A 27,494-nucleotide genomic window follows, 5' to 3' on the forward strand; every position below is an offset into this window, starting at 1 on the left:
AGCACGGAGGCTCAGTGGTTAGCACTGTACTATATATAGGGCAGCACGAGGGCTCAGTTGTCAGCACTGTACTATATAGGGCAGCACGGAGGCTCAGTGGTTAGCACTGTACTATATATAGGGCAGCACGAGGGCTCAGTTGTCAGCACTGTACTATATAGGGCAGCACGGAGGCTCAGTGGTTAGCACTGTACTATACAGGATGGTCCAAAAGTAGGTGGACAGTATGTGTAATAGGGTTATCAAACATGGTGTAAAGTGAAACTGACTGAGTTGCCCTTAGCAACCAATCAGATTCCACCTTTCATTTTCCAAAGTCTGAAGAATGAAAGGTGGAATCTGACTGGTTGCTAAGGGCAACTGAGTCACTTTCACTTTACACCATGTGTGATGATAACCCTATTACACATACTGTCCACCTACTTTTGGACCATCCTGTATATAGGGCAGCACGGGGGCTCAGTGGTCAGCACTGTACTGTATATAAGGCAGCATGGAGGCTCCTTGGTCAGCACTGTACTTATATATAGGGCAGCATGGAGGCTCAGTGGTCAGCACTGTACTATATATAAGGCAGCAGGGAGGCTCAGTGGTCAGCACTGTACTGTATATAGGGCAGCATGGAGGCTCAGTGGTCAGCACTGTACTGTATATAGGGCAGCATGGAGGCTCAGTGGTCAGCACTGTACTGTATATAGGGCAGCATGGAGGTTCAGTGGTCAGCACTGTACTGTATATAGGGCAGCATGGAGGCTCAGTGGTCAGCACTGTACTATATATAGGGCAGCACGGAGGCTCAGTGGTCAGCACTGTACTAAATATAGGGCAGCATGGTGGCTCAGTGGTCAGCACTGTACTGTATATAGGGCAACATGGAGGCTCAGTGGTCAGCACTGTACTATATACAGGGCAACACAGGGGCTCAGTGGTCAGAACTACTATATACAGGGCAGTACGGTGGCTCAGTGGTCAGAAATGTACTATACAGGGTGGTCCAAAAGTAGATGGACAGTGTAAAGTGTAACTGACTCAGTTGCCCTTAGCAACCAATCAGATTCCACTTTTCATTCTTCACAGACTCTTTGGAAAATGAAAGGTGGAATCTGATTGGTTGCTAAGGGCAATAGTGAGTTTCACAGGTAAATCCCCCCCAAATCTGTTTTCTTTTCAGATAATTCAGATACCCCATAATGGCAAATCATTTACATACAGATCAAAGAAAATGGATTGTAACAGAATATTGGAAATCTCAAAATGCTGAAACCGTTAGAGCAAGTTGTTATTTTCTGTCCACCTACTTTTAGACCACCCTGTATATAGGGCAGCACAGTAATGTATATAGCGCAGCACGGGGGCTCAGTGGTGATGTATGTACTATAATATAGCGCAGCACGGGGGCTCAGTGGTGATTTCTGTACTATATATGGAGCACCACGGGGGCTCAGTGGTGATTTCTGTACTATATATAGCGCAGCACGGGGGCTCAGTGGTGATTTCTGTACTATATATAGTGTAGCACGGGGTCTCAGTGGTGATGTCTGTACTATATATAGTGTAGCACGGGGTCTCAGTGGTGATGTCTATACTATATATAGGGCAGCACGGGGTCTCAGTGGTGATGTCTATACTATATATAGCGCAGCACGGGGGCTCAGTGGTGATGTCTATACTATATATAGCGCAGCACGGGGGCTCAGTGGTGATGTCTGTACTATATATAGCGCAGCACGGGGTCTCAGTGGTGATGTCTGTACTATATATAGCGCAGCACGGGGGCTCAGTGCTGATGTCTGTACTATATATAACGCAGCACGGGGGCTCAGTGGTGATGTCTGTACTATATATAACGCAGCACGGGGGCTCAGTGGTGATGTCTGTACTATATATAACGCAGCACGGGGTCTCAGTGGTGATGTCTGTACTATATATAACGCAGCACGGGGTCTCAGTGGTGATGTCTGTACTATATATAACGCAGCACGGGGTCTCAGTGGTGATTTCTATACTATATATAGCGCAGCACGGGGGCTCAGTGGTGATTTCTGTACTATATATGGAGCAGCATGGGGGCTCAGTGGTGATTTCTGTACTATATATGGAGCAGCACGGGGGCTCAGTGGTGATTTCTGTACTATATATAGCGCAGCACGGGGTCTCAGAGGTGATGTCTGTACTATATATAGTGCAGCACGGGGGCTCAGTGGTGATGTCTGTACTATATATAGCGCAGCACGGGGGCTCAGTGGTGATGTCTACTATATATAGCGCAGCACGGGGGCTCTGTGGTGATGTCTACTATATATAGCGTAGCACGGGGGCTCAGTAGTGATTTCTGTACTATATATGGAGCAGCACGGGGGCTCAGTAGTGATTTCTGTACTATATATAGCGCAGCACGGGGGCTCAGTGGTGATTTCTGTACTATATATAGCGCAGCACGGGGGCTCAGTGGTGATTTCTGTACTATATATAGCGCAGCACGGGGGCTCAGTGGTGATTTCTGTACTATATATAGCGAAGCACGGGACTCAGTGGTCAGCACAGTACTATATTTAGGGCAGCAGGGGTGGCTCAGTGGTGATTTCTGTACTGTATATAGGGCAGCAGGGGTGGCTCAGTGGTGATTTCTGTACTGTATATAGGGCAGCACGGGGGCTCAGTGGTCAGCACTGTACTGTATATAGGGCAGCACGGGGGCTCAGTGGTCAGCACTGTACTGTATATAGGGCAGCACGGGGGCTCAGTGGTCAGCACTGTACTGTATATAGGGCAGCACGGGGGCTCAGTGGTCAGCACTGTACTGTATATAGGGCAGCACGGGGGCTCAGTGGTCAGCACTGTACTGTATATAGGGCAGCACGGGGGCTCAGTGGTCAGCACTGTACTGTATATAGGGCAGCACGGGGGCTCAGTGGTCAGCACTGTACTGTATATAGGGCAGCACGGGGGCTCAGTGGTCAGCACTGTACTGTATATAGGGCAGCACGGGGGCTCAGTGGTCAGCACAGTACTGTATATAGGGTAGCGGGGGGCTCAGTGGTGATTTCTGTACTGTATATAGGGCAGCACGGGGGCTCAGTGGTCAGCACAGTACTGTATATAGGGCAGCAGGGGGGCTCAGTGGTCAGCACAGTACTGTATATAGGGCAGCAGGGGGGCTCAGTGGTGATTTCTGTACTGTATATAGGGCAGCACGGGGGCTCAGTGGTCAGCACAGTACTGTATATAGGGCAGCACGGGGGCTCAGTGGTCAGCACAGTACTGTATATAGGGCAGCAGGGGGGCTCAGTGGTGATTTCTGTACTGTATATAGGGCAGCACGGGGGCTCAGTGGTCAGCACAGTACTGTATATAGGGCAGCACGGGGGCTCAGTGGTCAGCACAGTACTTTATATAGGGCAGCAGGGGGGCTCAGTGGTGATTTCTGTACTGTATATAGGGCAGCACGAGGGCTCAGTGGTCAGCACTGTACTGTATATAGGGCAGCACGGGGGCTCAGTGGTCAGCACAGTACTGTATATAGGGCAGCACGGGAGCTCAGTGGTCAGCACTGTACTGTATATAGGGCAGCCCGGGGGCTCAGTGGTCAGCACTGTACTGTATATAGGGCAGCCCGGGGGCTCAGTGGTCAGCACTGTACTGTATATAGGGCAGCCCGGGGGCTCAGTGGTCAGCACTGTACTGTATATAGGGCAGCCCGGGGGCTCAGTGGTCAGCACTGTACTGTATATAGGGCAGCCCGGGGGCTCAGTGGTCAGCACTGTACTGTATATAGGGGGGCTCTGTGGTCAGCACTGTACTGTATATAGGGGGGCTCAGTGGTCAGCACTGTACTGTATATAGGGCAGCCCGGGGGCTCAGTGGTCAGCACTGTACTGTATATAGGGCAGCACGGTGGCTCAGTGGTCAGAACTGTACTGTATATAGGACAGCACGGGGGCTCGGTGGTCAGCACTGTACTGTATATAGAGCAGCCCGGGGGCTCAGTAGTCAGCACTGTACTGTATATAGGGCAGCACGGTGGCTCAGTGGTCAGAACTGTACTGTATATAGGACAGCACTGGGGCTCGGTGGTCAGCACTGTACTGTATATAGAGCAGCCCGGGGGCTCAGTGGTCAGCACTGTACTGTATATAGAGCAGCCTGGGGGCTCAGTGGTCAGCACTGTACTGTATATAGAGCAGCCCGGGGGCTCAGTGGTCAGCACTGTACTGTATATAGAGCAGCCCGGGGGCTCAGTGGTCAGCACTGTACTGTATATAGAGAAGCCCGGGGGCTCAGTGGTCAGCACTGTACTGTATATAGAGCAGCCCGGGGGCTCAGTGGTCAGCACTGTACTGTATATAGAGCAGCCCGGGGGCTCAGTGGTCAGCACTGTACTGTATATAGAGCAGCCCGGGGGCTCAGTGGTCAGCACTGTACTGTATATAGAGCAGCCCGGGGGCTCAGTGGTCAGCACTGTACTACAGCGGCTTCCATAGTTGGAGACCAGATTGTTAACATATTAAAAGCACAATGCTTATTGAGGTCTATGACTATCAGGATGCCAAATGTGATCAGATGTACTGTCCTCAGTACACAAAGAGTAACTGCACTTTTATTTTTTATTTAATCGGTCTTTGAAAAGTTATTAATCCTTATATTACACTTCATTACCTCATTTTGCCTCTCTCTCCCACACTACATGCTGAACGTTTTATCTGCCCAGTTCATGCTCTTTTAGAAGCTGCTTTGATCTGCTGCTTCAGCAAGGATCTAAGCTCAAATATTAATTAGAAACACTTCCCTGTGTGAACATCTCTGCTCCCATCCCCCGTGCTCAGACGGGGAAGTGTTTGAGCGCTGATTCTTAATGGAGCAGCAGTTCAAAGACGCTTCTAAAAGAGCCATGGACAGGGAAGCTAAAATCGCACTGGAAGCAAACTAAGGTGATGGAGTCTGTTCTAGATTAGTCAGATTCAGAACTCTGTAAAGCCCGGAGGAGTATTCTACACAACAGTTTGGTTATTCTTTCTGTTGCCCGTGATAAGCCGCGGTGTTTATTTCTGGGGCCGGCGGATGCAAGATGTGATAAAAGTCTGAGCCGTCCCGATGTGCGCAGTGTCGTGGAGCGGCTCCGCCATTGCCCCGCTCATACCAGAATTGTTCTTTAGGCCCCGCTGCTCTCCCAGTGGGAGCAATTAGATAGCGGAAGCGAGAGCAGCGGCGCCAGCGACGTCCCCCCCGAATCTCACAGATACCACCCTAGGATGTGGTTACACTTTCCTGCCTGTTTCAGGCTGCAGATCTCCTAATTGGCATCGGACCCCGACGCTCCACCAGCTGAGACCGGACCCCCCGTTACCTATGAGAAGAGGGGGCTCACCACCAGCTGAGACCGGACCCCCCTGTTACCTATGAGAAGGGGGGCTCTCCACCAGCTGAGACCGGACCCCCGTTACCTATGAGAAGGGGGGCTCTCCACCAGCTGAGACCGGACCCCCCTGTTACCTATGAGAGGGGGGCTCTCCACCAGCTGAGGCCGGACCCCCCTGTTACCTATGAGAGGGGGGCTCTCCACCAGCTGAGACCGGACCCCCCTGTTACCTATGAGAGGGGGGCTCTCCACCAGCTGAGGCCGGACCCCCCTGTTACCTATGAGAGGAGGGGGCTCACCACCAGCTGAGACCGGACCCCCCTGTTACCTATGAGAAGGGGGGCTCTCCACCAGCTGAGACCGGACCCCCGTTACCTATGAGAAGGGGGGCTCTCCACCAGCTGAGACCGGACCCCCCTGTTACCTATGAGAGGGGGGCTCTCCACCAGCTGAGGCCGGACCCCCCTGTTACCTATGAGAGGAGGGCTCTCCACCAGCTGAGGCCGGACCCCCCTGTTACCTATGAGAGGGGGGGGGCTCTCCACCAGCTGAGGCCGGACCCCCGTTACCTATGAGAAGGGGGGCTCTCCACCAGCTGAGACCGGACCCCCCGTTACCTATGAGAAGGGGGGCTCTCCACCAGCTGAGACCGGACCCCCTGTTACCTATGAGAAGGGGGGCTCTCAACCAGCTGAGACCGGACCCCCCTGTTACCTATGAGAAGGGGGCTCTCCACCAGGTGAGACCGGACACCCGTTACCTATGAGAAGAGGGGGCTCTCCAGCAGCTGAGACCGGACCCCCCGTTACCTATGAGAAGGGGGGCTCTCCACCAGCGGAGACCGGACCCCCTGTTACCTATGAGAGGGGGGGGGCTCTCCACCAGCTGAGGCCGGACCCCCGTTACCTATGAGAGGGGGGCTCTCCACCAGCTGAGACCGGACCCCCGTTACCTATGAGAGGAGGGGGCTCACCACCAGCTGAGACCGGACCCCCCTGTTACCTATGAGAAGGGGGGCTCTCCACCAGCTGAGACCGGACCCCCGTTACCTATGAGAAGGGGGGCTCTCCACCAGCTGAGACCGGACCCCCCTGTTACCTATGAGAGGGGGGCTCTCCACCAGCTGAGGCCGGACCCCCCTGTTACCTATGAGAGGAGGGGGCTCACCACCAGCTGAGACCGGACCCCCCTGTTACCTATGAGAAGGGGGGCTCTCCACCAGCTGAGACCGGACCCCCGTTACCTATGAGAAGGGGGGCTCTCCACCAGCTGAGACCGGACCCCCCTGTTACCTATGAGAGGGGGGCTCTCCACCAGCTGAGGCCGGACCCCCCTGTTACCTATGAGAGGAGGGCTCTCCACCAGCTGAGGCCGGACCCCCCTGTTACCTATGAGAGGGGGGCTCTCCACCAGCTGAGGCCGGACCCCCCTGTTACCTATGAGAGGGGGGCTCTCCACCAGCTAAACCAGGAGTGCTGCATCTACCGCACGCCGGGATGTTACACTAATGGAGCAGACGCCTGACCCACCAGAGACAAGCGGCCATAACAGAGCTTGGTATTCAGTCACTCCGGCCACGCTGACATCAATCCCTCCAATTACCCAGTGTCACGCCTCATCACACCACCTCTCCTGCAGAACTGCTCTATAGGCCCCCACACTATCCAAAATCATCATTATACCCCAGAGCTGCACTTACTATTCTGCTGGTGCAGTCACTGTGTACATACATTACTGATCCTGAGTTTCCTCCTGTATTATACTCCAGAGCTGCACTCACTATTCTGCTGGTGCAGTCACTGTGTACATACATTACTGATCCTGAGTTACCTCCTGTATTATACTCCAGAGCTGCACTTACTATTCTGCTGGTGCAGTCACTGTGTACATACATTACTGATCCTGAGTTTCCTCCTGTATTATACTCCAGAGCTGCACTCACTATTCTGCTGGTGCAGTCACTGTGTACATACATTACTGATCCTGTATTATACTCCAGAGCTGCACTCACTATTCTGCTGGTGCAGTCACTGTGTACATACATTACATTACTGATCCGGAGTTACCTCCTGTATTATACTCCAGAGCTGTACTCACTATTCTGCTGGTGCAGTCACTGTGTACTTAGGATCAATTCTGAGAGATTTCAGTTCTGAAGCTGCAGAATTTACAGAGTGCCTCCACTGTAATTGTACTGTACCCACCATGTTTCCAGTTGCTGGCTGTGACATGTATCGGGTTGGATTCACGCTGTATGTGCCTGTATGTATCCGGGCCACTGATCTTCCTTGCTGCGCGGTGTCTGCTGTGCAGTCCCCCAGTATCATGGACGGGGTTTGGGTTCTTTGGTGTTTCGGGCTGTGATGGTTCTGATTGTCTGCAGCGTTGCCAGGTTTTTGAGGCGCCTCCATAGAGACACTTGGGTTTTTTGGGGACAGTTGGTCATTCATTCATTGTGTGGTATATAGTGTGGGGTAAGTGGGGGGGATGGAGGGGGGGGGGGTCAGTCTGTTCCCTGCTCACTGGTACCTGTAATAACTGATCCTGTGTATGGGGTCCTGGCCTGGAGACCCCCCGACCACAAGGGCTCTAATAACCTGTATAGTCTCTCCTGCTCTAGTGACTATCGGAGGGGATCCCTGCCCAATTTCTCGGTGGGGTCTAATATTCTGCTCTATATAAGATTCATCATTACATCAGAGGAGACGTCTGAGCAGATATTTTATCCGGATTTCCCATCCTCCGGCCGAACATGTATCATTCAGACATAGCAGCGAATCCTCCTCTATAAGGAGAGGGGAAAGATCCAGCATCTGACCGGGCGAGAGCTCAGGGGGTCTGGTGGAAATATCCAGCATCTGACCGGGCGAGAGCTCAGGGGGTCTGGTGGAAATATCCAGCATCTGACGGGCGAGAGCTCAGGGGGTCTGGTGGAAATATCCAGCCATCTGACCGGGCGAGAGCTCAGGGGGTCTGGTGGAAATATCCAGCCATCTGACCGGGCGAGAGCTCAGGGGGTCTGGTGGAAATATCCAGCATCTGACCGGGCGAGAGCTCAGGGGGTCTGGTGGAAATATCCAGCCATCTGACCAGGCGAGAGCTCAGGGGGTCTGGTGGAAATATCCAGCCATCTGACCAGGCGAGAGCTCAGGGGGTCTGGTGGAAATATCCAGCATCTGACCGGGCGAGAGCTCAGGGGGTCTGGTGGAAAGATCCAGCATCTGACCGGGCGAGAGCTCAGGGGGTCTGGTGGAAAGATCCAGCATCTGACCGGGCGAGAGCTCAGGGGGTCTGGTGGAAAGATCCAGCATCTGACCGGGCGAGAGCTCAGGGGGTCTGGTGGAAAGATCCAGCATCTGACCAGGCGAGAGCTCAGGGGGTCTGGTGGAAATATCCAGCATCTGACCGGGCGACAGCTCAGGGGGTCTGGTGGAAATATCCAGCATCTGACCGGGCGACAGCTCAGGGGGTCTGGTGGAAATATCCAGCATCTGACCGGGCGAGAGCTCAGGGGGTCTGGTGGAAATATCCAGCCATCTGACCGGGCGAGAGCTCAGGGGGTCTGGTGGAAATATCCAGCCATCTGACCGGGCGAGAGCTCAGGGGGTCTGGTGGAAATATCCAGCCATCTGACCGGGCGAGAGCTCAGGGGGTCTGGTGGAAATATCCAGCCATCTGACCGGGCGAGAGCTCAGGGGGTCTGGTGGAAATATCCAGCCATCTGACCGGGCGAGAGCTCAGGGGGTCTGGTGGAAATATCCAGCCATCTGACCGGGTGAGAGCTCAGGGGGTCTGGTGGAAATATCCAGCATCTGACCGGGCGAGAGCTCAGGGGTCTGGTGGAAATATCCAGCATCTGACCGGGCGAGAGTTCAGGGGGTCTGGTGGAAATATCCAGCATCTGACCGGGCGAGAGCTCAGGGGGTCTGGTGGAAATATGCAGCATCTGACCGGGCGAGAGCTCAGGGGGTCTGGTGGAAATATCCAGCATCTGACCGGGCGAGAGCTCAGGGGGTCTGGTGGAAATATCCAGCATCTGACCAGGCGAGAGCTCAGGGGGTCTGGTGGAAATATCCAGCATCTGACCGGGCGAGAGCTCAGGGGGTCTGGTGGAAATATCCAGCATCTGACCGGGCGAGAGCTCAGGGGGTCTGGTGGAAATATCCAGCATCTGACCGGGCGAGAGCTCAGGGGGTCTGGTGGAAATATCCAGCCTCTGACCGGGCGAGAGCTCAGGGGGTCTGGTGGAAATATCCAGCATCTGACCGGGCGAGAGCTCAGGGGGTCTGGTGGAAATATCCAGCATCTGATCGGGCGAGAGCTCAGGGGGTCTGGTGGAAATATCCAGCATCTGACCGGGCGAGACCTCAGGGGGTCTGGTGGAAAAATCCAGCATCTGACCGGGCGAGAGCTCAGGGGGTCTGGTGGAAAGATCCAGCATCTGACCGGGCGAGAGCTCAGGGGGTCTGGTGGAAAGATCCAGCATCTGACCGGGCGAGAGCTCAGGGGGTCTGGTGGAAAGATCCAGCATCTGACCGGGTGAGAGCTCGGGGGTCTGGTGGAAATATCCAGTTATATTCGGACTATAATAATATGGTTTAGCGGCTCTTGGATGGGATTTCCATAAAATATCTGTCAGCGACTCCTGTACATAGGCTTTGTGTAATGCTGCAGCTGCTGTAGGACTACAAGCCTCACGGTCATGCTGGGACTTGTGGTGCACAGCGGCTGCAGCATTGCACTCGGCCTATGGCTGGGGGAGAGGACCCACCTTGAACTGTCTGGCCTGGTGCTGTCTGTGAGACTCCTCCACTTGCTTAAATTTGGACTCCAGGCCTTTCATCTGATTCTCCATCCGTTCTACGTACTGCAGGTCCCGCTGAGTTCTCCTGTCCAGCACTTCTATGGACTGCGACATGTTCTGCACCTAACGACACAGAAGCACAGTAATAATGTTATATCAATATATGTGTAGCGCCGTCACCTGCTGTGGTGCTGCACCCCCCCACCCCCATCAGATTATAATCTCTACTAAATCCCTGTATAATGGACAGGTCAGTGCTGATGATCTACCAGGACCCAATATTACACCTCAGATGGATGGGGCTGAGACCATGATAGCAAAAGTCGCCCGACACGTGCGGTCTGTCTCAGTATAATGAGAGCTCAGTACACAGGTCAGTATTTAAAGGGTCATTCACTCCATTATTAGACAACAAAGCTGGTGAGATAATCTGCTCCCATCGCATACAATGGGGTCTGGAGGAGGAAGCGCGAGGGACCTGGTGCCTGGAGGAGCGGAGTAGTCATTCTGCTTCCATGCCCTTCCCCCGCACATAGCGTTTCTTCTCGGCGGATGGTCACCGGGCCGGCCTCTTACCTTCTCTAGTAGCTGTCTGAGCTGCTTTGTCCTGGCGTCTCGTGAGCACATGGTCTGCTGTGGAGCCACCACTGTGCATATACAGCGCCCCTCGCTGTCCTGGGCCGAGCTGTACACCTGCCAGCTTTCTTCTGGGTTAGTTGGCAACACCTAGGAATGGAGAAGGCAAAAACGTAACAATGTTATCACCGTGGGGCGAGGAGACAGGGGCCCAGAGGGAGACGCGGGGCCCAGAGGGAGGCGCGGGGCCCAGAGGGAGGCGCGGGGCCCAGAGGGAGGCGCGGGGCCCAGAGGGAGGCGCGGGGCCCAGAGGGAGGCGCGGGGCCCAGAGGGAGGCGCGGGGCCCAGAGGGAGACGCGGGGCCCAGAGGGAGACGCGGGGCCCAGAGGGAGACGCGGGGCCCAGAGGGAGACGCGGGGCCCAGAGGGAGACGCGGGGCCCAGAGGGAGACGCGGGGCCCAGAGGGAGACGGGGGGCCCAGAGGGAGACGGGGGGCCCAGAGGGAGACGGGGGGCCCAGAGGGAGACGCGGGGGCGAGGAGAACAGAGAGACAGAGTCTGCGGGACTGTAACACTCCTATATCCTTCTATGTCCTGTGACTCCTAGATATAGCGGATTGTCAGTGCTCTGCAGGGTGATCACTGACGGGAAGCTCAGGAAGTCAGAACAGTCAGCGCTCTGCAGGGTGATCACTGACGGGCGGCTCAGGCAGTCAGAACTGCTGCAGGCGATCACTAATGGGCAGCTCAGGCAGTCAGAACTGCTGCAGGCGATCACTGACGGGCAGCTCAGGCAGTCAGAACTGCTGCAGGCGACCACTGACGGGCAGCTCAGGCAGTCAGAACTGCTGCAGGCGATCATTGACGGGCAGCTCAGGCAGTCAGAACAGTCAGCGCTCTGCAGGGCGATCAATAACCGACGGCTCAGGCAGTCAGCACTCTGCAGGGCGATCAATAACCGACGGCTCAGGCAGTCAGCCCTCTGCAGGGCGATCACTGACGGGCGGCTCAGGCAGTCAGCACTCTGCAGGGCGATCACTGACGGGCGGCTCAGGCAGTCAGCACTCTGCAGGGTGATCACTGACGGGCGGCTCAGGCAGTCAGCACTCTGCAGGGTGATCACTGACGGGCGGCTCAGGCAGTCAGAACAGTCAGTGCTCTGCAGGGTGATCACTGACAGGAAGCTCAGGCAGTCAGAACAGTCAGCGCTCTGCAGGGTGATCACTGACGGGCGGCTCAGGCAGTCAGAACTGCTGCAGGCGATCACTAATGGGCAGCTCAGGCAGTCAGAACTGCTGCAGGCGATCACTGACGGGCAGCTCAGGCAGTCAGCACTCTGCAGCGTGATCACTGATGGGCGGCTCAGGCAGTCAGCACTCTGCAGGGTGATCACTGACGGGCGGCTCAGGCAGTCAGCACTCTGCAGGGTGATCACTGACGGGCGGCTCAGGCAGTCAGCACTCTGCAGGGTGATCACTGACGGGCGGCTCAGGCAGTCAGCACTCTGCAGGGTGATCACTGACGGGCGGCTCAGGCAGTCAGCACTCTGCAGGGTGATCACTGACGGGCGGCTCAGGCAGTCAGCACTCTGCAGGGTGATCACTGACGGGCGGCTCAGGCAGTCAGCGCTCTGCAGGGTGATCACTGACAGGCGGCTCAGGCAGTCAGCGCTCTGCAGGGTGATCACTGACAGGCGGCTCAGGCAGTCAGCGCTCTGCAGGGTGATCACTGACAGGCGGCTCAGGCAGTCAGCGCTCTGCAGGGTGATCACTGACAGGCGGCTCAGGCAGTCAGAGCAGTGATTGCATATAGTGAAAGTCAACACTTGGTAATTGTGCTCTGCTGGGAAATGGATAAAAGCCTCCGCCGTCATCACCATGTACAATACTGGAAAAGCTGCAACCAGCCCGGCAACACTAAGAGCATCGGAAACTCAGCCGTCTCCAGGGGCTCAGAGCAGCGCGTACAGGCCTCGCAGGGAGGATACCCAGTATCCACAGAATAGCATATCCCCTTCCATCCAGAGCAGATTCCAGGTCCAGCCTATACTCCGCACCCCGGCCATACTCATGCTGGAGCGGTCACTGTATACACTATGGCGGAGAGGAGCCGGAGCCTCCAACAATGCAAATCAATAACAATCTGTAAAGACCTCGTATCATGTAACAAAGGAGAGAAAAACATTAAATAACTGCACCCGGCAAGAAATGCACGGCCGGGGGAGGGGCGGGGGCCGCAGCGGGCAATCCACTAATCATTACCAGCGGCGGGCTCAGGGTCTGCCCCATCAGTATCATCCGAGAATCCGGGCAGCAAATGCACAGAGGAAGATGAAGGGCGGAATCAGTGACATCAGCGACCCGCAGAATCCGCCACATTGTAACCGCTGGTCTATAGCCCTCCAATCAGGAGGATCAAAACCGGAAGGGACCCCGGCCCCCCTCATCTCAAGTCCCCCGGCCCCCCTCATCTCAAGTCCCCCGGCCCCTCCTGCATCTCCCTCATTTCTCGTCCCCCGGCCCCTCCTGCACCTCCCTCATTTCTCGTCCCCCGGCCCCTCCTGCACCTCCCTCATTTCTCGTCCCCCGGCCCCTCCTGCACCTCCCTCATTTCTAGTCCCCCGGCCCCTCCTGCACCTCCCTCATTTCTAGTCCCCCGGCCCCCCTCATCTCAAGTCCCCCAGCCCCCCTCATCTCAAGTCCCCCGGCCCCTCCTGCGTCTCTCGTCCCCTGGCCCCCCTCCTGCATCTCCCTCATTTCTCGTCCCCCGGCCCCCCTCATTTCTCGTCCTCCGGCCCCTCCTGCGTCTCTCGTCCCCCGGCCCCTCCTGCATCTCCCTCATCTCTCGTCCCCTCCTGCGTCTCCCTCATCTCTCGTCCCCTCCTGCGTCTCCCTCATCTCTCGTCCCTCGTCCCCTCCTGCGTCTCCCTCATCTCTCGTCCCCTCCTGCGTCTCCCTCATCTCTCGTCCCTCGTCCCCTCCTGCGTCTCCCTCATTTCCAGTCCCCTCCTGCGTCTCCCTCATCTCTCGTCCCTCGTCCCCTCCTGCGTCTCCCTCATTTCTCGTCCCCTCCTGCGTCTCCCTCATCTCTCGTCCCTCGTCCCCTCCTGCGTCTCCCTCATTTCCAGTCCCCTCCTGCGTCTCCCTCATCTCTCGTCCCCTCCTGCGTCTCCCTCATTTCTCGTCCCCTCCTGCGTCTCCCTCATTTCTCGTCCCCCGGCCCCTCCTGCGTCTCCCTCATTTCTCGTCCCCCGGCCCCTCCTGCGTCTCCCTCATTTCTCGTCCCCCGGCCCCTCCTGCGTCTCCCTCATTTTTCGGCCCCCGGCCCCTCCTGCGTCTCTCTTATTTCTCGTCCCCGGCCCCTCCCTCATTTCTCGTCCCCCAGCCCCTCCTGCCTCTCCCTCATTTCTCGTCCCCGGCCCCTCCCTCATTTCTCGTCCCCCAGCCCCTCCTGCCTCTCCCTCATTTCTCGTCCCCGGCCCCTCCCTCATTTCTCGTCCCCCGGCCCCTCCTGCGTCTCCCTCATTTCTCGTCCCCCGGCCCCTCCTGCGTCTCCCTCATTTCTCTGTCCCTTGTCCCCTCCTGCACCTCCCTCATTTCTCGTCCCCCGGCCCCTCCTGCATCTCCCTCATTTCTCGTCCCCCGGCCCCTCCTGCGTCTCCCTCATTTCTCGTCCCCTGGCCCCTCCTGCGTCTCCCTCATTTCTCGTCCCCCGGCCCCTCCTGCATCTCCCTCATTTCTCGGCCCCCGGCCCCTCCTGCCTCTCCCTCATTTCTCGGCCCCCGGCCCCTCCTGCCTCTCCCTCATTTCTCGTCCCCCGGCCCCTCCCTCATTTCTCTGTCCCTTGTCCCCTCCTGCACCTCTCATTTCTCGTCCCCTGGTCCCTCCTCCTGCACCTCTCTCATTTCTCGTCCCCTGGTCCCTCCTCCTGCACCTCTCTCATTTCTCGTCCCCCGGCCCCCCCTGCATCTCCCTCATTTCTCGTCCCCCGGCCCCTCTTGCATCTCCCTCATTTCTCGTCCCCCGGCCCCTCCTGCGTCTCCCTCATTTCTCGTCCCCCGGCCCCTCTTGCATCTCCCTCATTTCTCGTCCCCCGGCCCCTCCTGCATCTCCCTCATTTCTCGTCCCCCGGCCCCTCCTGCATCTCCCACATTTCTCGTCCCCTGGTCCCTCCTCCTGCACCTCTCTCATTTCTCGTCCCCCGGCCCCTCCTGCATCTCTCTCATTTCTCGTCCCTCGGCCCCTCCTGCATCTCCCTCATTTCTCGTCCCCCGGCCCCTCCTGCATCTCCCTCATTTCTCGTCCCCCGGCCCCTCCTGCATCTCCCTCATTTCTCGTCCCCCGGCCCCTCCTGCATCTCCCTCATTTCTCGTCCCCCGGCCCCTCCTGCCTCTCCCTCATTTTTTGTCCCCCGCTCCCTCTTGTGTCTTCTCCACCTCTTGTCCCCCTATGCATCCCCTCTTTCCCCCACCCATGTCTTCTCTTCTGGCCTTTTCAGTCTTCCCATCCCCTCACGTCTCCTGCCCATCTCTTGTTCCCATGATGCCCCTGTTTCGGTTGTCTCTTTTGCCCAGAACCTTTTATCTCCCCAGTTCCCTCCTGTTACTTTGCTGTGTCTTCTCCCCCTCCCCTGCTGTGTCTCCCCCTTCTCTTGTCCCCCCCATCTAATGTTTTGTCCTCCTCTGCATCTCCCCTGGACCCATTCTCTCCCTTCTTTTGCCCCCAAGCCCCTCCCCTGTCCCCTGCTATGAGCCCACCCTCACCCAGTCTCTTGTCCTCCCCATCTCTTGTCCCCTCCCTCCCGTGCCCCAGCCCCTCCTGTGTTTCTGTTTCTTGGCGCCTCCTGTCTCCCCCGACACCTCCTGTCCCTCTCCCTGGCTACCCCTCCCTTTGTCCCCCAGCCCTTTCTGTGTCTCCAGCCCATCCCTCACCCCCCCACCTTGTCCCTCGGTTCCTCCAGTCCCCCTAGTCTCTTCCTTCGTCACCTCCTGTCTCCCCCCTATCCCTCCCCCCGCCGTCGCTCAGCCCCTCGTGTCCCCTGGGCCCCATGTTCCCGCCCCTGTCCCTCAGCCCCTCCTCCCCCGCCACCTTCAGTGTTCCTCAGCCTCTCCTGTGTCCTTCTGTACCTAGGCCCCTCCTGTATCCCCCACCTGCACCTCGGTCGCTCCTATGTCCCAATCTTTGACTATCCTGTCTCCACCCATGTTCCCCTCCTGTCCTCTTCTGTGCCCCCTGTCTCTGGGCCCCTCCTATGTCCCCCGCCGTCCCCCGCCATCCCCTCCTGTGTACCCCCTTTGTCCCTTCTATGTCCCCTCTCTTGTAACTCCCCCTTCCTGTGTCCTCCCTATCCCTCGGCCTCTCCTGTGTCCTACCAGTCTCTTCTGTGTCCCCCCCTTGTCCCTCAGCCCCTCCTGTGTCCCACCCTTATCCCTTCTATGTCCCCCCCTTCCTGTGTCCTCCCTATCCCTTGGCCTCTCCTGTGTCCCCCTTGTCCCTCAGCCCCTCCTGTGTCTCACCCTTATCCCTTCTATGTCCCCCCCTTCCTGTGTCCTCCCTATCCCTTCTATGTCCCCCCCTTCCTGTGTCCTCCCTATCCCTTGGCCTCTCCTGTGTCCCCCAGCCCCTCCTGTGTCCCACCCTTATCCCTTCTATATCCCCCCCTTCCCGTGTCCTCCCTATCCCTCGGCCTCTCCTGTGCCCCCCCCCCTTCCTGTGTCCTCCCTATCCCTCAGCCCCTCCTGTGTGCCCCCCTTGTCCCTCAGCCCCTTCTGTATCCCCCATTGTCCTCTCCTGTGCCCCCTCTTATCCCTTGTATGCCCCCCCTCTTGTGTACTCTCTCCCCACCTGTCCTTCCGTGCTGACCCTATGATGACAGCTCCATAACGAGCCTTCTCCCATGCGCTCCTGCCTGTGAGATGCCCCCCGGTGTCTCCCCCGGTGTCTCCGCTGATGCTGGGCACTCACCCCCGTGCTCCGGTCCAGGGTGCCGGCGCTGGCCGCCGTTAGCTTGGTGGTGTTTAAGCCGACCAGCGAGGGCAGCGTCTGCGACATCCAGTTGGTGATCATCGCCATGGTGCTCAGGACAACCCCGATTTTGAGTAAAGGCACCGACATCTCTGCGTGTCTCCCGCTGCGCTGCTGCAGAGCCTCATACTGCGCGGAGGCGGCGGCCGGCACTCTGCAGACAGCTGGCGGGCGACATCGGAGCCTCCCCGGAGCCCGGCGCACACAGCCGCTTCCTACACATCGTCAGTCCGGGGAAACCGCGATCCGGCAGCTCCTGGGCGCAGCGCACACCGAGCCTCCTGCGACCGCTGCTCCCGATCCTAGTCCGGGGAGATGGAAGCGCCGCACCTGCCGCTCCGCCCGATCTCCAGATCCCACCGAGCGCTGCGATAGACGAGCAACTTACTGATGGGAGAGGGACGGCGGAGCGGAGGACGGGGCTGCGTGACGTCACACCGAGGCTCCTCCCCCTGACTCCTCCTCCTCCCATCATCAGCGCTGGAGCAGATCAGGGGAGGCACAACTATAACGTGATAATGGAGGAATCACAGCATGTAATGGATATTTATAGAGCCGCATCAGAAGAGAGGGGGGCATCAGAGGGGAGGGGGGCATCAAAGGAGAGAGGGACATAGGAGGAGGGGGGCATCAGAGGTGGAGGGGGTATCAGTGGGGCAGGCATCAAAGGTGAGGGGTATCAGAGGAGAGGGGGGCATCAGAGGGGAGGGGGATCAGAGGAGAGGGGAGCATCAGAGGTGGGGGGATCAGAGGAGAGGGGGGCATCAGAGGGGAGGGGGATCAGAGGAGAGGGGAGCATCAGAGGTGGGGGGATCAGAGGAGAGGGGGGCATCAGAGGGGAGCATCAGAGGTGGGGGGATCAGAGGAGAGGGGGGCATCAGAGGAGAGGGGGCATCAGAGGGGAGGGGGATCAGAGGAGAGGGGAGCATCAGAGGAGAGGGGGCATCAGAGGGGAGGGGGGCATCAGAGGAGAGGGGGCATCAGAGGGGAGGGGGATCAGAGGAGAGGGGGGCATCAGAGGGGAGGGGGGCATCAGAGGAGAGGGAGGCATCAGAGGGAATGGCATCAAAGGAGAGGGGGGCATCTGAGGAGGGGGCGCATCAGAGGTGGAGGGGGTATCAGAAGAGAGGGGGGCATCAGAGGGGAGGGGAATCAGAGGAGAGGGGAGCATCAGAGGTGGGGACATCAGAGGAGAGGGGGCATCAGAGGGGAGGGGGGCATCAGAGGGAATGGCATCAAAGGAGAGGGGGGCATCTGAGGAGGGGGCGCATCAGAGGTGGAGGGGGTATCAGAAGAGAGGGGGGCATCAGAGGGGAGGGGAGCATCAGAGGAGAGGGGGGCATCAGAGGGGAGGGAGCATCAGAGGGGAGGGGGGCATCAGAGGGGAGGGAGCATCAGAGGGGAGGGGGGCATCAGGGAAAGGGGGGCATCAAAGGAGAGGGGGGCATCAGAGGTGGGGACATCAGAGTTTGGGGGAATCAGAGGGGAGGGGGCATCAGAGGAGAGGGGGGCATCAAAGGAGAGGGGAGCATAGGAGGAGGGGGGGCATCAGAGGTGGAGGGGGTATCAGTGGGGCAGGCATCAAAGGTGAGGGGTATCAGAGGAGAGGGGGGCATCAGAGGTGGGGGGATCAGAGAAGGGGGCATCAGAGGAGAAGGGGGCATCAGAGGTGGGGGTATCAGAGGTGAGGGGGCATCAGAGGTGAGGGGGCATCAGAAGGGAGGGGGCATCAGAGGAGAGGGGGGCATCAGAGGTGGGGGCTCTGCTCATTCCCCAGCCGGGAATGTCAGAGGCCCATTCAAGACATAGAATCGGTGCAGCCACACGGGGGCGCAAGAGGTGAGGGGGCCACATCCAGCTGCAGGGCAGGGGAACCGGGCGATATAATGAGATATTGGACTGCACAGGGGCCCCATATACTGCACAGGGGCCCCATATACTGCACAGGGGCCTCATATACTGCACAGGGGCCCCATATACTGCACAGGGGCCCCATATACTGCACAGGGGCTTCATATACTGCACAGGGGCCCCATATAATGCACAGGGGCCCCATATACTGCACAGGGGCTTCATATACTGCACAGGGGCCCCATATACTGCACAGGGGCCCCATATGCTGCACAGGGGCCCCATATACTGCACAGGGGCCCCATATACTGCACAGGGGCCTCATATACTGCACAGGGGCCCCATATACTGCACAGGGGCCCCATATACTGCACAGGGGCCTCATATACTGCACAGGGGCCCCATATACTGCACAGGGCCCCGTATACTGCACAGGGGCCTCATTTACTGCACAGGGCCCCATATACTGCACAGGGGCCCCATATACTGCACAGGGCCCCGTATACTGCACAGGGGCCCCATATACTGCACAGGGGCCCCATATACTGCACAGGGCCCCGTATACTGCACAGGGGCCCCATATACTGCACAGGGGCCCCATATACTGCACAGGGCCCCGTATACTGCACAGGGGCCTCATTTACTGCACAGGGCCCCATATACTGCACAGGGCCCCGTATACTGCACAGGGGTCCCATATACTGCACAGGGCCCCGTATACTGCACAGGGGCCCCATATACTGCACAGGGGCCTCTCCTGTCTGCCCCCGCCAGTGCTCCAATCACTATAATACCCTAGGACTAATTCTACAATTTATAGAGGGGCTCATCAGTGGCGGACATACCGTCGCTCCGGGCCGGAGGTTCAGGGGGTCCTTGTTGGCCGGTCAGTAATGAGGGCTCCGGGGCCAGACTGTCCTCATCCCGCAGCTCCGCACAGTGCAGGCAGCGGAACGCAGGAGTCTGTCCTCTGCTCCCTGCCGGACACTTTCTGTGGGACACACGCGCGCACATTGATGACGTCACCACGCCGCGGGCCTGTGTGTTATTTGAAAGAAAAGTACCCGCGGCGCGGCGGAGGCCGGAGTGGAGAGGTGAGGTGAGGGGCGACTAATAGCCTGAGGAGAGGACAATGAGGAGGGGGTGGTGAGGGGCGACTAATACCCTGAGGAGGGGGCAATGAGGAGGGGACAATGAGGAGGAGGGGGGGAGGTGAGGGATGGTTCTGTACATAACAAGAGAGGGCACTATGTAATGTATACGTATATATCTGCAGCTTTGTCACCATAAAAGAAAGGGGGGCCCAGGCACAATTTCTTGCTCAGGGGCCCCAAGCTGTCAGTGTCCACCCCTGGGGCTCATTATTATATAGGAGGGTCTGCATGTGATATAGTGGAGGGAGAATCATTATATAGGAGGGTCTGTATGTGATATAGGAGGGGGGGTTTGTATGTGATATAGAGGGGGGTCATTATATAGAGGGGGGTCTGTATGTGATATAGTGGAGGGGGGGTCATTATATAGGAGGGTCTGTATGTGATATAGGAGGGGGGGTTTGTATGTGATATAGAGGGGGGTCATTATATACAGGGGGGGTCTGTATGTGATATAGTGGAGGGGGGGTCATTATATAGGAGGGTCTGTGTGATATAGGGGGGGTGTCTGTATGTGATATAGAGGGGGGGTCTGTATGTGATATAGAGAGGGGGGGTCTGTATGTGATATATAGGGGGGTCTGTATGTGATATAGAGAGGGGGGGTCTGTATGTGATATATAGGGGGGTCTGTATGTGATATAGAGAGGGGGGGTCTGTATGTGATATATAGGGGGGTCTGTATGTGATATAGAGGGGGGGGTCTGTATGTGATATAGAGAGGGGGGGTCTGTATGTGATATATAGGGGGGGTCTGTATGTGATATAGAGGGGGGGGGTCTGTATGTGATATAGAGGGGGGGTCTGTATCTGATATAGAGGGGGGGGTCTGTATGTGATATAGAGAGGGGGGGTCTGTATGTGATATATAGGGGGGGTCTGTATGTGATATAGAGGGGGGGGGTCTGTATCTGATATAGAGGGGGGGGTCTGTATGTGATATAGGAGGGTCTGTGTGATATAGAGGGGGGGTCTGTATGTGATCTAGTGGAGGGGGGGTCATTATATAGGAGGGTCTGTGTGATATAGAGGGGGGGTCTGTATGTGATATAGAGGGGGGGGGTCTGTATGTGATATAGAGGGGGTGTCTGCATGTGATCTAGTGGAGGGGGGGTCATTATATACAGGGGGGGTCTGTATGTGATATAGTGGAGGGGGGTCATTATATAGGAGGGTCTGTGTGATATAGAGAGGGGGGGGGGTCTGTATGTGATATAGAGGGGGGGGGGTCTGTATGTGATATAGAGGGGGTGTCTGCATGTGATCTAGTGGAGGGGGGGGTCATTATATACAGGGGGGGTCTGTATGTGATATAGTGGAGGGGGGGTCATTATATACAGGGGGGGTCTGTATGTGATATAGTGGAGGGGGGTCATTATATAGGAGGGTCTGTGTGATATAGAGGGGGGGTCTGTATGTGATATAGAGGGGGGGGGGTCTGTATGTGATATAGAGGGGGTGTCTGCATGTGATCTAGTGGAGGGGGGGTCATTATATACAGGGGGGGTCTGTATGTGATATAGTGGAGGGGGGTCATTATATAGGAGGGTCTGTGTGATATAGAGGGGGGGTCTGTATGTGATATAGAGGGGGGGGGTCTGTATGTGATATAGAGGGGGTGTCTGCATGTGATCTAGTGGAGGGGGGGTCATTATATACAGGGGGGGTCTGTATGTGATATAGTGGAGGGGGGTCATTATATAGGAGGGTCTGTGTGATATAGAGAGGGGGGGGTCTGTATGTGATATAGAGAGGGGGGGGTCTGTATGTGATATAGAGAGGGGGGGGGTCTGTATGTGATATAGGGGGGTTGCTCATTATTTTTCCTCTTTTCCCAGGCCTGCTGTATCTGCCGCTGCGGCCAGGAAGGGGTTAGCGGTGACAGTGATGGATGCGGAGCGCAGGCTGCAGGCTTCCTTCTGGGAATACATTAGAGGAAGCTACAGATCCTGACAGAAGCTCAGGTATGAAAGCCATTAACATAATGCATTGCAATTGTGCCCTGAGAAAGTGCGTCCACAGGTAGAGCCCCCCGGCTGGAGCCCTGGAGGGGGGACGCAGCTCTGATACCACAGGAATGACAGCGGGGGAAATGCGATGTTGTGGCGCCATCTGCTGCCCCGCACCAGCACTGCAGCCTGTGCTCAGGATTCCAGAGTCCTAAAAAGATGATTTCAAGGGGAAGGAGCAGAGGAGGGGGATGATAAAAGAGAACAATAGCGCATATACCTGTGTAAGTGTGGCCGGGGGAATGTTGCAGTGCATTGATGATCGCACCGCAGCTGCCGCACAGGCCTCATGGGACAGAGGCTCCAGATGTGATGCTCAGGACTATACATCATACATGGTATAGAAACACGCGGACATGAGCCCGGGGAGTGAGCGCAGTATTGTGCATGCTGGGAGTTGTAGTTACATCATCTAACAATAAGGATAACGTTTGGAACACCATTCTAAGTCTAAACTGGGTGCAAAAACCTAAAAAAACCTAAAAAAAACTAAAAAAACCATAAAAAAATATATAAAAATGATCTCCCCATAGTAGTTACATCATCTGACTGATGTGACTATCATTAGATTACTATGCCTGATTATATGGGGGGGTGATAGTAAATTGCAGGTATCCCCTCCCCCTCCTCATACTCCCAGCATTATAGGGGTAGAGTGACGGGGGAGCATTGCAGCGTTATTGCCGTCTCCTCCCTGCAGAGCTGAACTCTGTATCCACATGCAGTAGCTCTCTAGCGCCCTCCCTTGGTGTTGGTGGCTCCTGTCTGCGGCTTCGTATGTTTTGCTGGTTCTTATCTCGCATAATGTAATTGCGGCTATTATAATTTAAGGGGGAAGCGACACAATTTACCTCTGAATCCAGCAGCCAAAAGGATGAAATCTTCCTGCATCTTATGTAGTTTTAAGTTTAAAAGAAGATACAAGTCTAAGGAGCGGAACCTGTACGCTGACTAGCGGATCCAGATGAAGGCAAAAGCCCAACAATGCAGCGGCCACATGTCCCAAAATTTGCTATCAGACTCATGATATGGCAATCAGACTAGTCCCCTAGGTCAGTGGCCTATCACAGAGTCTATAACATATAATATGATCTGTCAACAATTGATCATCACAAAATCATGTAGCATAGACTAACGTACTCTCACTACTTGTACAGTAAAGAATCCATAGTCTCACTACTCGTACAGTAAAGAATCCATAGTCTCACTGCTCGTACAATAAAGAATCCATAGTCTCACTGCTCGGACAGTAAAGAATCCATAGTCTCACTACTCGTACAGTAAAGAATCCATAGTCTCACTGCTCGTACAGTAAAGAATCCATGGTCTCACTGCTCATACAGTAAAGAATGCATGGTCTCACTGCTCGTACAGTAAAGAATCCATGGTCTCACTGCTCATACAGTAAAGGATCCACAGTCTCACTGCTCGTATAGTAAAGAATCCATGGTCTCACTGCTCGTGCAGTAAAGAATTCACAGTCTCACTGCTCGTACAGTAAAGAATCCATGGTCTCACTGCTCATACAGTAAAGAATATATAGTCTCACTGCTCGTACAGTAGAGAATCCATAGTCTCACTGCTCGTACAGTAAAGAATCCATGCTCTCACTGCTCATACAGTAAAGAATGCATGGTCTCACTGCTCGTACAGTAAAGAATCCATGGTCTCACTGCTCATACAGTAAAGGATCCACAGTCTCACTGCTCGTATAGTAAAGAATCCATGGTCTCACTGCTCGTGCAGTAAAGAATTCACAGTCTCACTGCTTGTACAGTAAAGAATCCATGGTCTCACTGCTCATACAGTAAAGAATATATAGTCTCACTGCTCGTACAGTAAAGAATCCATAGTCTCACTGCTCGTACAGTAAAGAATCCATGGTCTCACTGCTCGTACAGTAAAGAATCCACGGTCTCACTGCTCGTACAGTAAGGAATCCATGGTCTCACTGCTCGTACAGTAAAGAATCCATAGTCTCACTACTCGTACAGTAAAGAATCCATAGTCTCACTACTTGTACAGTAAATAATCCATGGTCTCACTGCTCGTACAGTAAAGAATCCATAGTCTCACTACTCTTACAGTAAAGAATCCATAGTCTCACTACTCGTACAGTAAAGAATCCATAGTCTCACTACTTGTACAGTAAAGAATCCATAGTCTCACTACTTGTACAGTAAATAATCCATAGTCTCACTGCTTGTACAGTAAAGAATCCATAGTCTCACTGCTCGTACAGTAAAGAATCCATAGTCTCACTACTCTTACAGTAAAGAATCCATAGTCTCACTGCTCATACAGTAAAGAATCCATAGTCTCACTGCTCATACAGTAAAGAATCCATAGTCCCACTGCTCGTACATTAAAGAATCCATAGTCTCACTGCTCGTACAGTAAAGAATCCATAGTCTCACTGCTCGTACAGTAAAGAATTCATGGTCTCACTGCTCGTACAGTAAAGAATCCATGGTCTCACTGCTCGTACAGTAAAGAATCCATGGTCTCACTGCTCATACAGTAAAGAATCCATAGTCCCACTGCTCGTACATTAAAGAATCCATAGTCTCACTGCTCGTACAGTAAAGAATCCATAGTCTAACTACTCGTACAATAAAGAATCCAAAGTCTCACTACTTGTACAGTAAAGAATCCATAGTCTCACTGCTTGTACAGTAAAGAATCCATAGTCTCACTGCTCGTACAGTAAAGAATCCATAGTCTCACTACTCTTACAGTAAAGAATCCATAGTCTCACTGCTCATACAGTAAAGAATCCATGGTCTCACTGCTCGTACAGTAAAGAATCCATAGTCTAACTACTCGTACAGTAAAGAATCCATAGTCTCACTACTTGTACAGTAAAGAATCCATAGTCTCACTACTTGTACAGTAAAGAATCCATAGTCTCACTGCTCGTACAGTGAAGAATCCATAGTCTCACTGCTCGTACAGTAAAGAATCCATAGTCTCACTGCTCGTACAGTAAAGAATCCATGGTCTCGCTGCTCGTACAGTAAAGAATCCATAGTCTCGCTGCTCGTACAGTAAAGAATCCCTGGTCTCACTGCTCGTACAGCAAAGAATCCATAGTCTCCCTGCTCATACAGTAAAGAATCCATAGTCTCACTACTCGTATAGTAAAGAATCCATAGTCTCACTACTCGTATAGTAAAGAATCCATAGTCTCACTGCTCGTACAGTAAAGAATCCATAGACTAACTGCATGTACAGTAAAGAATCCATAGTCTCACTACTTGAACAATAAAGAATCCATAATCTCACTACTGTGCAGTAAAGAATCCATAGTCTCACTGCTCGTACAGTATATAATTCATAGTCCCACTGCTCGTACAGTAAAGAATCCATAGTATCAATGCTCATACAGTAAAGAATTCATACCCTCACTGTTTGTACAGCAAATTAATGGTCTCACTAGTTTGATAGTGTCACTGCTCATACAATAAAAATTCATAGTTTTACTGCTCGTACCATAAAGAATCCATACTTTCACTGCTCATAATGTAAAATTAGTCTCAATGTTCGTAAAGCAAATAATCCGTATCCTCACTGCTTGTACAGTATAACTATAGTACAGAATCTATAGTCTTACTGTTTGTACATTGAAGAATGCAGAGTCTCAGTGCTTGTACAGTAAAGAATCCATAGTCTCAATGATCGTACAGTAAAAAATTCATAACCTCATTGTTCGTAGATTAAAGAATCCATAGTCTCACTACTTGTCCAGTAAAGAATCGATAGTCTCACTGCTCCTATAGTGAAGAATCCATAGCTCTGTTGCTCATACAGTAAAGAATCCATTATCTCATTGCTCTTACAGTAAAGAATACATAGTCTCCCTGCTCATATAGTAAAGAATCCATAGGATTACTGCTTGTACAGTAAAGAATACATAGTCTCACTGCTCATATAGTAAAGAATCTATAGCATCACTGCTCGTACAGTAAAGAATACATAGTCTCCCTGCTCAAATAGTAAAGAATCCATAGGATTACTGCTTGTACAGTAAAGAATACATACTCTCCCTGCTCATATAGTAAAGATTCCATAGGATTACTGCTTGTACAGTAAAGAATACATAGTCTCCCTGCTCATATAGTAAAGAATCTATAGCATCACTGCTCGTACAGTAAAGAATCCATAGGATTACTGCTCGTACAGTAAAGAATACATAGTCTCACTGCTCATATAGTAAAGAATCCATAGGATTACTGCTTGTACAGTAAAGAATCCATAGTCTCACTGCTCATATAGTAAAGAATCTATAGCATCACTGCTCGTACAGTAAAGAATACATAGGATTACTGCTCATATAGTAAAGAATCCATAGACTAACTGCATGTACAGTAAAGAATCCATAGTCTCACTACTTGAACAATAAAGAATCCATAATCTCACTACTGTGCAGTAAAGAATCCATAGTCTCACTGCTCGTACAGTATATAATTCATAGTCCCACTGCTCGTACAGTAAAGAATCCATAGTATCAATGCTCATACAGTAAAGAATTCATACCCTCACTGTTTGTACAGCAAATTAATGGTCTCACTAGTTTGATAGTGTCACTGCTCATACAATAAAAATTCATAGTTTTACTGCTCGTACCATAAAGAATCCATACTTTCACTGCTCATAATGTAAAATTAGTCTCAATGTTCGTAAAGCAAATAATCCGTATCCTCACTGCTTGTACAGTATAACTATAGTACAGAATCTATAGTCTTACTGTTTGTACATTGAAGAATGCAGAGTCTCAGTGCTTGTACAGTAAAGAATCCATAGTCTCAATGATCGTACAGTAAAAAATTCATAACCTCATTGTTCGTAGATTAAAGAATCCATAGTCTCACTACTTGTCCAGTAAAGAATCGATAGTCTCACTGCTCCTATAGTGAAGAATCCATAGCTCTGTTGCTCATACAGTAAAGAATCCATTATCTCATTGCTCTTACAGTAAAGAATACATAGTCTCCCTGCTCATATACTAAAGAATCCATAGGATTACTGCTTGTACAGTAAAGAATACATAGTCTCACTGCTCATATAGTAAAGAATCTATAGCATCACTGCTCGTACAGTAAAGAATACATAGTCTCCCTGCTCAAATAGTAAAGAATCCATAGGATTACTGCTTGTACAGTAAAGAATACATACTCTCCCTGCTCATATAGTAAAGATTCCATAGGATTACTGCTTGTACAGTAAAGAATACATAGTCTCCCTGCTCATATAGTAAAGAATCTATAGCATCACTGCTCGTACAGTAAAGAATCCATAGGATTACTGCTCGTACAGTAAAGAATACATAGTCTCACTGCTCATATAGTAAAGAATCCATAGGATTACTGCTTGTACAGTAAAGAATCCATAGTCTCACTGCTCATATAGTAAAGAATCTATAGCATCACTGCTCGTACAGTAAAGAATACATAGGATTACTGCTCATATAGTAAAGAATCCATAGACTAACTGCATGTACAGTAAAGAATCCATAGTCTCACTACTTGAACAATAAAGAATCCATAGTCTCACTACTGTGCAGTAAAGAATCCATAGTCTCACTGCTCGTACAGTAAAGAATCCATAGTATCAATGCTCATACAGTAAAGAATTCATACCCTCACTGTTCGTACAGCAAATTAATGGTCTCACTAGTTTGATAGAGTCACTGCTCATACAATAAAAATTCATAGTTTTACTG

The 27,494-nt window shown here is 53.5% G+C and overlaps 1 protein-coding gene across 3 annotated transcripts in view; it reads right to left on the reverse strand.

Moving 5' to 3' along the window:
- The window catches only part of OLFM1 (olfactomedin 1), a 79,652-nt gene that overhangs the window by 15,329 nt on the left and 36,829 nt on the right, over positions 1–27,494 (reverse strand). Inside the window, exons 1-3 of one of the 3 annotated variants that reach the window (XM_075324346.1) lie at positions 16,699–17,158; positions 10,737–10,886; positions 10,128–10,283 (exon numbers count right to left, since the gene is read on the reverse strand). In XM_075324346.1, the coding sequence (XP_075180461.1) occupies positions 10,128–10,283; positions 10,737–10,886; positions 16,699–16,848 (456 nt within the window). In that variant the 5' untranslated portion in view covers positions 16,849–17,158. Of the gene's footprint in view, positions 1–10,127; positions 10,284–10,736; positions 10,887–12,996; positions 13,129–16,698; positions 17,159–27,494 lie in introns of those variants that run through there. The other 2 variants (XM_075324347.1, XM_075324348.1) reach the window with 2 other exon arrangements.

Source organism: Anomaloglossus baeobatrachus, chromosome 9 (genome assembly GCF_048569485.1).
Source record: "Anomaloglossus baeobatrachus isolate aAnoBae1 chromosome 9, aAnoBae1.hap1, whole genome shotgun sequence".
Lineage (NCBI taxonomy): Eukaryota > Metazoa > Chordata > Amphibia > Anura > Aromobatidae > Anomaloglossus > Anomaloglossus baeobatrachus.